Here is a 13,922-nt window from a genome sequence, read left to right as displayed (position 1 = left end):
TCGCCCCTTGATCGCGGCACTCGGGTCCGGAGACTTTCGGCTCCACGCGCGATCGAGCCGTTTTTTTTTATTTTTCAATTTTAGCTCGCGTGCGGACCCACGCATCGGAATAGAGATGTTCATTTTGTAGTAATGAAGCGTGAGTGATTAAATCGTTCAAAGGACCCGCCACATTCCCGAGCCTGGTTACCACAGAGGCGTGCAAGAACGTGTCGACCGATCACTTTGATGGAGCTTCAATCTTTGCGGGCGGACCTTCACGGTCAATTTCGCCATTTTTTTGTTTGTTTCTGGGATAGCTCTGCCCTCTTTATCGTTGTCGGCTACTTAGGTGGATCATCTGATCCTCCTATCGATCTAAGTTCATTAAAATCTCTAACCGTCATATAGTGTATGCCTACTTGGGGCCTCCTCAGTCTTTAAACAACGATACTTTTATGGTTTTATTCATCTAAAAGTGGCAAAGAGAAGCTCACCCCAAAATGCTAAGCTATAGGACCATGGAAAAAGGGTATTAACTGTTGGCAGGTAAAGTGAAACCTCGGCAGACTTTGTGTACTAAACCCCACCCGAATTTTTCAGTGCCCTTGTCAACATAGTCAATCAAGGTGTGTTTCTCCTCATGCACTTAAAGTTGATTAACACGTTTGTTCTAATTTTGAAAATCTGGTTATACATCTAAGCATGTAGTCTTTTGTTTTCTACTTATCAATAATCAGATAAATCGAAGGTTTATTGTCTCTCTAATTTTCGTTTTTTTCTATGTTTTCCCATTGAAAATTGATAATTAACGCCGCGATTGAATGCTGTTTATACTCATACATATATACTGGTTTGAGTGGCAAGACAGATATTTCAATAAATTATTTTTATACATAAATCACGTGTAACTAAATGATAATCGACAGGTTCATCAATGTATTTCAAATATTCCTGAAAACACAATAGAAATCTGGAAAAGTTTGGCGTCATTTGCACGTAGGCAAATATTCTGACGAAATTTTGGAATTATACGTTTTAATAAATTTGAGTTTAATTCATTGTTGAATTTGAGAATTGACAGGTGGCAATAAAAATGTCTCAAATTAGATAGACAGTATCTGCATCCGCCATCAAATAACCGAATGTCAAAATAAAAGATAAAATTAATTGAAAAGGTTCATCCTCTAAGAGGAGGAGCATGTCTATCATAGAACTTTTTTTTTACTTTATTATTTGTATCAATTTATGTCTCTGTTTCGATAAAATTGCGTTAATAATAACTTCTTTGTAACGGATATGACTGACATTGCGCCCACCCGGGATTATTATTAAGTATTCATTCACGACTGAGTCGACTGATATGTGACATCCAGATACAACTCTCTCGGCTACCAGCGAAATTTGAACCGCGAATTTCCATTGCCCCAGGCAATTTCAATAAGCATATTTAAGTAGGCTCTTTAGTTGCATGAAATGAATCTATTTATCAAAAAGCTCTTTGATTTTGGAATCCTCCATGATGCTAAGGGCACCACATGTTAACTTCGGGGCTTATTCCTAGGACACCGATGTTTGCGAGGGCAGAAAAGGGTACCTCAGCTCCATCGACACTTGAAGGAGTTTCCTATTCTATAAAAATGACAATGGTCCAAACAAAATCAGCATAAGGGAAACTTTTGTCTGCTAAGAGGAAGAAACAATCTTGAAGAAAAAAGTTGAATGTACTCGGATGGCTCAAGTGGTTAGAGCGCTGGCTTGTCGTAGCGAAAGGTCGCGGTTCAAATCTTACTGGTGGCAGAGAGATTGATTATCGTGACTGGATGCCGGATACTAGTCGACTCTTCTTTTTCTTCAGTCTTTGTCCCGTTCACAAGCGGGGTCTACTCGTCGTGATCGGTTTCGCTATTTGGCTCTATCGAATACTTGATCTGGGTGCAATCTCGAGGCTTTCAAATCCCCATCTAGCGTATCAAGCCACCGTTGTTTAGGTCAACCTTTTGGTCGTTTGCCATTGACTTCGATGTTCAGACCAATCTTCGCAAGTGAATTCTCGTTGGCACGAATTGCGTGATATTGATCGAAGACGCCTCTCTCGCAACTTTTCCACGATCGGTGCAACCCCATAATGATTGCGGATATCCTCATTTCGTATGTGATCTAAACGTGTGACGCCACTAGTCCAACGTAGCATCTTCGTCTCCATTACCGCAAGACGCTGTTCATTGTCTTTTATATTTGGCCAACACTCAGAACCATATAGAGCGACTGGACGGACGACATTGCGGTAAATTTTTGATTTGAGACGTTCGTTGGTACGTCGATCACAAGGAACACCAGTTGTGGAACGCCACTTCATCCAGGTTGTGTTAATGCGTGAAGCAATTTCATAACGCAGTTCTTCATTGGCTGATAGCGTTGGCCCGAGGTATTTAAATCGCTCAGTTCGGGGCAGATCACTGCCGCTGAAAGTGATTGTGCCTATTTCATGGGAATCGGTCGCCAAAAATTCAGTTTTGTTTAAATTCAATCTGAGACCGTGTTGCATGAGGCGATCATTCCATTTTTGAACGAGTTACTCGAGATCATTTTTGCTATCAGATGCTAGGAAAACATCATCTGCATAAAGCAGTGTGAAGGGCGCTGGACGTTGGATATCCCGTGTGACGGTGTCCATAACAAGAACAAAGAGGATTGGTGAGCGGCGCTTCCTTGATGAACACCAACAGAGACACGAGGCGGTTTTGATATACCCGCCATACTAGTTGACTCAACTACGAATAAGTATCTGAGTCAAATCAGGGTAATAATCTCGGGCGAGCATGATGCAGACCACATTGCCTCCTAAAGTGTAATGTACAGCTATGGTGTTGAATGAAGTGGTCTAACGCACTTCAAGGCACTGATTCAGTATGGATTGCGACAATGATTATTATTATCGTTTACCCAAATACTTTTATATAGAAAATCAATAAAACCTCATACCTGATGTTCTGAGCTTCCAATTTCCGACTTTTAATTTGATTGAGTTGATTCTTAAAGAGTGAACGGAGAATAATCAATGCAAAATCTGCAGTTGCTCATCCTTATGTACTATCTAGCAAATTTTATACGATTTAAGGTGATCAAATGGTTCGCACCGACCATGTTATGAGTGTTATTTCTTCTTTTTGTTTAGCCTTTGTCTCATTTGTTAGCGGGCTCAGTTTATCTAAACCGAGTTCACCACTTTTCTCCGCTTTTCGCAACTTCTATACCTTGTTTCAACTTCTATACGATCAGTGCAACGTCATACTGATCTCGGATGTCCTCATTTCGAGCGGAGATGTATTATGGTTTGTCATTAATCATACGTAACATTTTTATCTCAATTGCTGCGAGGCGAGATTCATTATCTGTGGTAGTCAGTCAGTACCCATTGAACGGGAAGAGACACGGACGATATTGTCAGGGAATATTGTTATATAAGTACACGTAACTGGAAGTCGCAGTCGTTAAGCCAAGACTTCAGAAACAAAGTTTGGAAGAAATGGCTGTTTGCGTTTTCATATTCATATTCATTTTTTAAAAAAAGCAAAAAAAAATATTGATTCAAGTTGAGGAATTCTAATAATGATCAAAAGTTGTTTATTTAAATTTACCCAATTATTAATAGATATTCTGCCGAAAACCATTTCTGGAAACACGACAGGAATAATGCATCAAGTTGGCAAGGATATAGGAGTCGGAAATTTGAAGTCGAAGTTGAAAGTTGATACTTGGATATGTAATGCTTCCGTTCACTCCTTTTGTTTAGTATAGGGCATCTGCACAATCGCAGGTTTCAACGAGACTATGCTTCAGTTTCACTATTCTTACACTTAATGTGGTGCAAGCAGGGCCGTAGGAAGAGGTTGAAGTTCACGGTCGAAATTATGCGAAAATAACCGAGCCCGAGGTGAAAATTATACGGTCTACATTAGACATATGAGCAGGTGATGGGCCTCCAGCAAGGACACATCACGCAAAAGCCGTGATAATAGAAACGGAAGATCTTATGGGCCTCCTAATCGCTCAGAATGAGGATCTCCATACGCGACTATGGAGAGTCTTCAGAAGCAAGGTGGAGAAAAAGGGTTAACTCCTCACGATCGGGGTAGATAACCGATCTCTGGAGGCAATCAAACGTCGTAGTTGCCATATCAACTATCGATTTGGCAACATACAACACAGGGAAAAGCCGGGGGAAACACCTCGGTGGAGACACCGGGTGAAAAGCATACCAAGGTCCCCGAAGAAGTCTCGAAAGCCATAAAGGCGGAAAGGGGTGGATCAACCAGGTAAGTAGACCTGCTGCCCAGTGAAGAGCAGAAGCTGGACGACCTGGACCTAGGACTTCTAAGGACTTCAGGGTGGACTTCGATTATAACTCACAATAATAAGGATTACTAAAGATTGTATAAGGGTAGGACGAATTTAATTAAAATACTTCATTGTAGTCGTGGTACGAATGTCAGTAAAAAGTTTTGACATCAAATAGTAAAGTAGTTTCGGGCAAAATATTCATATTTTTATAAAAGCGGCTGAGGCACCGCCTCAATTTTTCTCCGAGTTAAACTAGACCAGCAACATCAAACCGCACTGATCAAACGGGAAGAATAAAGATCGGAGAGTACAACTTTGAGACCGTTGATAATTTCTCCAATCTAGGGTCGAAAATCAGAACCGATAGCAGCTACAACGATGAAATCTGCGCACAGTTGTTGGCTTCCAACAGAGCCTATTTCAACTTACAAAACTGTTCCGCTGGAAACGTCTCACCATAGGATCAAAGCTCTTACTGTACAAGACGATGATCTTTCCAGTCCTCATGTATTCCTCGGAGACTTGGATCCTTAGCAAGAAAAATTGCGAACTCTTGGCCGCGTTCGAGAGAAGAATCCTCCGAAGAATTTTTGGCCTCCTACATGAGGATGGACGATTTCGTAGCCTACATAACGACGAAATCTATGAGCGATACTACGACCGTCCGGTTGTGGATAAAATCCGGCTCAATAGGTTACGGTGGGCGGGTCACCGTATGGATGAGGATGATCCAGCCCGGGAAGTCTATAAAAGCAATATTTATAGTAGAAAAAGACGACGAGGCAGACCCTGCCTAAGATGGAGCGATGGCGTAGGTCAGGACGCCAGACAGCTTTTAGGGATATCGAATTGGTGGACCCCGGCGCAAAACCGGGATATCTGGAGTTCTTTATTAAGGCAGGCATAGACCGTATACCGGTTGTTGCGCCGTTGATGATGATGAAAAACTGTTCCGCACGAAACGTCTCACCATAGAGTCAAAGCTCTTACTGTACAAGGCAATGATCTTGCTATTCCCGAGAAAAAAGTTGCGAGTTCTGGTCGCGTTCGAGAGAAGAATCCTCCGAAGAATTTTGGCCCCCTACATGAGGATGGCGATTCCGTGGCCAACATAACGACGAAATCTATGAGCAAATCCACGATCGTCTAGTTGTGGATAAAATCCGGCTCAACAGGTTGCGGTGGGCGGGTCACTTAATCCGTATGGATAAGGATGATCCAGCCAATAAGGGCAATATCGAGATGGAGCGATGGTTTAGATTAAGACGAGAGAAAGCTTTTAGGAATATCGAATCGGTGGACCTCGGGGCGAAACCGGGCTGTCTGGAGTTCCTTATTAAGACAGGCCTAGACCGGATACCGGTTGTTGCCCCGTTGATGACGATGATGATGATAGTACGCTACGCAATCTAGTGACAGGAATCCGCAGAAATAGTATACGTATTTTTTACGAATGCTTAGAGGGAATAAGAAAACTAGATGCGGAAGTCTCGAAATTTCTTATAAAAGTAGCATTGGAAGTCTCTAGTTTTTACATAAAGGTAACCAGTCTGAGTACAGAAGCATCGACATCCACTTATCAATATGATCTTACTTCCGTTTTTTTTCTTACGGTCATGACAATATCAACTAAAACCAAATTTTTCCATTTGGCTATCTATCTTCCAAACAATATCCACATTAGAAAAATATTATGGTAAAATAAGACAACTTACGAAGCCAGAGCGTTGATATTATTATGCATTCAAATATTTATTATTTGGTTGTCTGTTATTTGAATTTTTAATATTATTTCATATTTGTGTAGAGCGTTAGACCACCTGTATTTTCAAGGCAAGAATTTAAGAAGCCACGCACTGTATTGTACATATGTTCAGTGTAGTTTGCAGTGTTCATGATAGCATTAGATCGAAATAATGGAGGTAAAGTAATTAAAACTATAAAATATTTGAATTATCCGATAACATTCCAAACCAATAAAACATTTTAATAAATGCAAAACACACAAAAATGTTAAGAAAAATGCGCTGAACAATTAAAGCGAAATTAGAAAAAAACTCCAGAAAGCGTGTTAGAACAAAATAAATACATTTAGCTTACGTTTTCTTCGTCGTGCTCCGCTACTAGCCATTTTTGCAGTGCAGTATCTTCACTGGCTTCAATAATCACTGAAACTGTCGAAGTTTTCCTAGATTTTACGTGTATCTTAAAATGTTTTTTTCAAATTCGACAATATATCATCGGGTTCTAATGAGATTTTGCGAAAAACTAACTTAATTATTAGTTGAGGTCTAGCACATGGGCAGCAAGCAGCTTTCGTCACAGTAGTAAATCAGTTAATGGAGCAACTCATATGGGTCGTTCCCCGGCTATATGGGACGATCTTTCTTGTGTTCGAGAGCATTCGAGCTTTCTGGTATTTTCTTACCGTCGCGAAAACCGGTTACTACTCATGTGCATCGAAACTTTCAGTTGCTACATATGTTGTTCACAAGAGGGATGCTCACGTCCAGATCTCACACGAAAGCAGATATCTGAATGGTCACAGAGCACCGAATTGGCAGTAATGTTGGATACCAAAGTGTGCCATAACATTCATTTGAAGGCAATATTGTCATTCTGGGTTTAAGGTAGCAGCAATTGTGCGTAGAAAACCTAAACATGACCGGCTATAACTTTAGTAACAATAGCACGATTTACATAAAACTTTTCAGTATAGTCGATTATATTGTGATTTAGGATTATCTTCAAAAATGAAAACTTGAGAGAGGTTTCATAGTAAATTATCAAATTATTTAAGAAAATATTTAGATAGGATGTCTATCGAGACCTAAATCCATAATAAATTTTTCAGATTTAGGAGGTTAATTGATGAGTTTTAGATATGGTGGTGGATTTCTTATATAAACTGAACTAGTTTGTATAAGAGCGTAATTGGATGTTTTTTAGAGGTTGGATATTTTCTCGAACTTCATCAGATGTATCCTCGTTCAGCAAAAAAGAAGTTATATGTTAAGGAACTGACAAGCCCTCGATTGATTAAATGTCAATAAATTCGAAGCGGACATTCATTAATATATCCTGATGAAAAATCAGCTTCCCTACACTCCAGGAGAATAAACGGCTTGGCAGTAAAATTAGTGCTTACGAGAAATATTTTGGATCCCCCAACGGAAAGGCGGATGAGAATAGCGAATTTAAAATTGGATTTGTCGTTGATTCAGGGAACTTCAGACCTATCAACTGAAGAATACCTGGGATTTGCGTAAAGAAGAAATGGTTCAACACTTGCTCTTCAATTAACATGTTCCAACAGACAAAAAGGATGATATCGTCAAAAAAAAAAATCTAGCCAGCTTTAAAGAAAACACTTGATGATCTGTCCTACAATAACATAAAAATTTCTTTTTGAAAATATAATGCGAAGGTGGGAAAGGCGCACAAGCGAGGCCCAGTCTCCATGAATCGTATAATGACAATGAATAATACCTAATTAATTTCACTAGTAGAAAAAATTTATTTGTTGGCTTAACCTTCTACATGGACGAATCTACAGGTGATATGAGTATAGCCGGAAGCCATACGTGGAAAAACATTCGATCAGCCTGACCGTGAGGGCCAAATATACAGCAGGCATCGTCTATCCCGTATTAGCCCCATTTGAAAAAAAAAACAAAACTGAGGTAAGTATACCTCATCCTTGAAGGAAAAAGGCTGAAAAAATGCCGGGATATCAGGAGCGAAGGAGCAGTGGCGGTTAATTTGACAACAAATGCAGGGAGAGAAGGGTGGATGGCTGTTGGCTTATTTTATGAGCAGTCAAAGTCCGTTTGAGCCTTCTATCCTAATCGCAAAACTAAGAAGATAATTGAATCCTTCTTCAGGGTTTATTATTCTCTATTTGGCATGTTTCTTCAACGAGAACGCGAGTGCAGGAAGACAATAGGAAAATATGGAAAGGCTTACCCAAGCTAGGAAATAAAAATATTACGAGGTATATTGCAAACTGCACCAAAGATGTTCCCAAACCCATTTGTCAAACCCCCATAGTCAGGTCTTGGTAATCGGAAGGATAATAGTGAAAGATTTATAGATTTCTGCAATTTACATTAGTTGTTTGACTTTCACTCAGTTCGGGTATATTGCTATTAACATTAGATTTAGGGGCAGGCTTCTGAACGCATCTAAAAACATCGAGCTCGAAACGGAATGTCATTTGATGGTCGCTCTCCTTCGCTCCCGTGCGGCGTCCGATTCTTGGGAGAAAGCGTCGTTCCCCCAAATTCAATATAGACGAACCAGAGTAAATTTATCTCTTGTGGATGAAATGGCCAGGCAATGTAACATGCGGATACGGACTACTTTTTCAAACCTAAGCCGACAATAGATGAGGCTAAGAGCACGCAGTTGGTGGAAACGAGTAAGGCATAGCATACTCCAGCAAAGTCCGATGAGCAGATTGAGGTGCCGACAATGGATGAGGCTAAGAGCACCCAGTTGGTGAAAACGAATAAGGCACAGCATACTCCAGCAAAGTCCGACGAACAGATTGAGGTGCGGACCATGCATATTGTTAAATTTCCGGTGCAAGGAATACATCAAGTTTTGCTTCTCGCAGTTGACGGCCACGTTTAACATTAACGAAATTACGCGGGATAACATGAAATTTGATTATGTATAGTCCAGCGTGTAGATCCAGAATTAGGTGATAGTGCCCCAGATAGAATTACTGCACCAAATAGTATTTCAATTGAATAAAATAAATATTGGCCCGCACTGAAGGTTGACCGCAAAATGATTCCTTCTAGGTCTACAGTATAGAGGAACCCCTTTATCATTACCGGCTCAGAAATAAAACGAAACGGCGTCAGACTGCCACCAGAAGCAGAGGACCTGTTAAAGTTACTCGAAATTCAGTCCTATTAATCGTGGCAGAGACAGACAAACATCCCAACCTGCAGCTCCAATGCATCGAAATTCTGGATGTCAAACTTCATCACACGCTTACGAGCCGAAACCACTTGTGAATGAACAAAGGCTAAAGACGCATAAAGACATCGTCAATTTCATGACGAATCACATTCTTCAGTACCATATAATTAAGAATTGAGGGATTCCTAAGTCCGCCATCCACTTAATAGCGGACCGGACCAGTTGGAGAGCAACATGCTTTCGCACGCGCACGGAACCCTCATCCTTGGGCAAGCACCCAAGATGCAAAATTTAAGACTTGCGGCTTCATCCAGGGCAGAGGCAACTGGGGGTGCTTGCCCAAGAATGAGGGTTCCGTGGACCGCAACCGCGAAAGCATGTTGCTTTCCAACTGGTCCGGTCCGCCATTAAGTGAATGACGGACTTAGGAATCCCTCAATTCTTTAACAAAATTTTATTGTAACCTCGGTCGGCATAGGCGGATTTGTGTTCATTATAATTCACACACATGACGTATTTTTGAATTAATAAATGGGAGCAAATACCAACTTGTAACCATTTAGATCACGCTGCTCCCAGGGCCGAGGTGAGGCAGCGTCTGATGAGTTGCCCTTGCCCTGGACGAAACCGCAAGTCTTCAGTACCATAATTGTTGCGCCTCCGGCAACACTGATTACTATAGAATGTAGATCTCTTAATCTAGCATGTACTTTAGGGGGTTACCAATGAATTTGGAAAATATAACAATATCCCCTCTTTTGAATATCCATATTAGATTCCCCCCACCCCCTCCCCACAGCTTAAATAACCAAAGTAGAGTGATGCTATTCACCACATACGTGTTAGTAAGCTATTTCAACCTTTCTACCAAATTTCGTCTTAGTAGGTATCACCGCTTCTGAGAAATCTGCTTGGTGCAGCCAGATAAACCGGTGGGCAGGTAGAAAGTGAACCGATTTTAATTATGCTTTGCTTTCCACAAAACTGAAGACAACGGTAGGTAAATCACATTTTGGGTAAAAAAGGCAAATTCTTTGGCTGACCTTGGAATAAATTAGGAAATAATTGGGTCATTTGTAGAGGAATGAACTATTTATTTTACGGAAAGCCTAAGGCGTTTTTAATGGAGATGGTTAGGTAATGTGTTAATATGTGATATCACAATACCATCACCGAACGCGATCCAAATATTACAACGCCACCAAACATTACAATATCACCTAACATTGCCGCAGCCAAAAGTAATGTTGTATTACAACATCACCTAACATTACCCCATTATCGCATTACAAAAGTAATGCTGTAACATAAAATCACTTAACATTACCGCTCTTAGTAGCTCAAGTCGCGGTGGCAGTTGACGATGCCAACGGGTTGGCTTTAGGTTGGTTTCGGGATAACTTTTGGGCTGGCTTTGGGCTCGAAAGTGGTGTAGGGTGCATGTGAATATTATACCGACAGCTGGCTATATGAAAGTCTACATGACCTATTGCGCAAAAAATGTTACCTTGAAATGGATTGTTGTCGGGGAGCAACATCCGGACAGTGAGAAGGCCTACTGGAAAACTAAGGCGTAGGTGGGTTGTCAAGCCTATCAAATTTTTGGTAAAAAAAAACTAACTCTTGTACGGCTAATTTTTTTCGTACATATCCAGCAAACACCCACAAATACGGCCGGTTTTAGGCCTGAATTTTTTTTAGGCAGTTTTGTCCTGAATATAATAATAATAATCGTTGGCGCAACAATCCATGTTGGATCAGGGCCTTGAAGTGTGTTAGAGCACTTCATTCAAGACCGTAACGGTACACTAGGAGGCAATGTGATCAGCATTGCGCTCGCCCGAGATTATTACCCTGATTTAACTCAGGTACTCATTCACAGCTGAGTCGACTGGTATCCGACGTCAAGTCACGATACAAATCCCACTGCCACCAGTGAGATTTGAACCGCGGCCTTCCGTACGACAGCCTTGCGCTCTAACCACTCAGCTATCCGGAACACAATATAATTTATATAATTTATACATATGTCATGTTTTTGAATTTAAATAAGGGAACAAAGACCACCTTACAGCCACTTCCGTCACACCGCTCCCAGAGCAGAAGTGAGGCAGTGTTTGGTGTGGCCTTTGCCTGGATGAAACCGCGAGTCTAATTTTGAAACTTGGGTGCTTGCCGAAGACCGTGGGGTCCATGGACCACAACCATGGAAGTAAACTGTTTGCAATTGATTCGGTCTACTATCGGACTTACGACTTCCTCCTAAGCAAAATATAAAATAATTGATGTGTTGAGCACCCCCTTTAAAGTGCTGTAAACTGTTAAGTCCCACCTTCGTTGAAAATATTAACATCTCTGATAAATAAGTAATAATAAAACAAGTTGGGAAACCGGAAGCTGGACGCTTTAGGTATGAAAGGTTTTGTGTATGTCCCATTAGTATGCAACACGTAATATACGCATATATTATGTGAGAATATTCACTTTCTGGTGATATTGACATTCAAAATCTTGAATTTCCAAAGAAGTGGCAACTTTAATATATTATAACTTTGTTACTAATAGTGCGATTTCCACCATATATTATAGCCTACATTGCTGCAAAATTTCGTGGTGATAAGATGAACTTAAGGGGGATTAAGCAGCCAATTATTAACTTTATTTGAAGAGATATCTGTATGAAAGGTGTTTCGAAGCCTAGCCACCATATAGTGGCAGCCTCATAATTTTTCTCAGATTTTTCGGTTTGGCAGTTTTTGAGAATGACTCCGTTAAATGAATGATCACTTTCGACCCTCCGAACTCCCCGCCTTTCCAACAAATGTCAAAACTAACGGAGACCTTTCATTCAATACCCCACATGACTATACTTCGTGAAAAAAAAATGTCATCCCTCTTTTGGATGAATGGGGACCTCCCCTTAAATTCAACGTAACAGGATGTAACTCACTGTATGCGTGAGCGTTCACAGTTCCCAGCTTTCTACCAAATTTGGTGTCAATCGCTGCTACAGTCTACGAGAAAAATTCGTGTGACGGACAGACAGACAGACAGCTTGACAGACGGCGAAAGATTTATTCGACACTGAAGAGAAGCCAGAGCGGTTCCTACTGGTGTGGCCTCCATTGATTTCGCGGACGATATTGGTGTGACGGTTGTTGCACGCCTTCTCGAAGAAGTCGAGCTTTATGCAAATGAAGCAGTCTATGAGTACTGAGTAGTGAAGTAGTACTTATTACTAAGTGCAGAAAGTGCACTTCCATGAACATCAAAGTTGGAACAGTAACCAAGGCATATAACATCGGAGAGCTGGTTGGAAGAATGCTACCAAATATAGGTGGCCCAAGGCCGAGCCGTCGACTCCTTATTTCGATGATGGTCAATTCGATCCTACTGTTTGCAGCCCCAGTATGGGCAGATGCACTGAAAAATATAGCAAATAAGAGAAAGATTGGAGCTGCGTACCGCATAAGTGCACTCCGAACGTGTTGCGCTTACAGAACAATATCCAATGAAGCAGCTTGCGTGATAGCAGGAATGGTCCCGATTGAGATTCTGGCGAAAGAAATACAACGACTTTACGACCGAACGTATCTCACCGGAGAATTTCCTGTCCGTCGGCAACAGTTCGCACGAACTGAAACTGTCGCGGAATGGCAAGAGAAGTGGGACGAATCAGAAAAAGGCCGCTGGACTCACAAGATCATATGGGATATCCGGAAATAGATCAGGCGACCCCACTGCGAAGTAGGTTTCGACCTAACTCAATTCTTGAGCGGACACGAAAGCTATCGAGCATATCTGTATCGATTTGAGCGTGATGATTCGCCATATTGCCCAAAGTGCTCAAATATTGCAGAGGACGCACAATACGTCTTTTTTCATTGCCCCAAATTCGAAGCCCAAAGGGCTACATTAGAAACTACAACCGGGGAGCACTTTACACCCGAAAATATAATGGAGCTTGTGGTGAAAGCAAAGGGGATATGGACCAAAGTGGAAAAGGTGATTGCAGCCATCGGAAAGAAGCTTAGACAGGAAGAAGTCATCCGAAAGAATTAACACGAGAGAAACACGAATATTAACATTAGCGCAGAATAAATTCTGATCCAGCCCCGCGACGTAATACCGAATGGGAGTCCCACGGGGAGAGTGGAAGGAGAAGGAGGTGGTTTTAGTGGGTAAGAGTCCCACATAACCGTGTGGCAGGAGTCTGCGGTAGCTTTTGAAGCTTTGCACCGTCCATCGGGAAAAAAACACAGACAGACAGACAGACATTAAACCGATTTTAATAAGGTTTTGTTTTGCAAACAAAAGCCCTTGTTAGTCGCAAGCTCCCAATGTACGCGTACACCCTCTGTGAACAACATAAATTTTCCTCAGTTTAATATGAAATGTGCCAATTTTGATTTTGCCGAAGATTGAGTAACACTATCCATATCAACACACAGACAAATATAACAACAAATTGTAGTAAGAAATCGTCAAAGTTTGTTATCATCCACTAGTGGAGAGGCCGACATTGACTTCGCTCAATCTATTGCAATGCGTTGTGTGAAGTGGATCGAACGCGAATTTCACACTTCGTATTCTTTTCAGAAATTATCATTAGAATTTCCGAAACGTGTGTTGATAACATTTTCGAGGGCTAAGTTGCCGAAGTCTGA

General features: G+C 41.2%; 1 protein-coding gene across 2 annotated transcripts in view; it reads right to left on the bottom strand.

Moving 5' to 3' along the window:
- LOC119656681 (solute carrier family 41 member 1) overlaps nt 1–13,922 on the bottom strand; it is a 193,580-nt gene that overhangs the window by 167,423 nt on the left and 12,235 nt on the right. The window contains exon 1 of one of the 2 annotated variants that reach the window (XM_038063166.1): nt 6,424–6,556. The exons of the other annotated variant lie outside the window; for it this stretch is intronic. Coding sequence (XP_037919094.1) covers nt 6,424–6,454 — 31 coding nt within the window. The 5' untranslated portion in view covers nt 6,455–6,556. Of the gene's footprint in view, nt 1–6,423; nt 6,557–13,922 lie in introns of those variants that run through there. 2 annotated transcript variants of the gene reach the window in all.

This window comes from Hermetia illucens, chromosome 5 (genome assembly GCF_905115235.1).
Source record: "Hermetia illucens chromosome 5, iHerIll2.2.curated.20191125, whole genome shotgun sequence".
NCBI classification, from domain to species: domain Eukaryota; kingdom Metazoa; phylum Arthropoda; class Insecta; order Diptera; family Stratiomyidae; genus Hermetia; species Hermetia illucens.
Note: the sequence above shows the minus strand (reverse complement) of the source record. Positions and strands in the feature narration are given on the sequence as shown.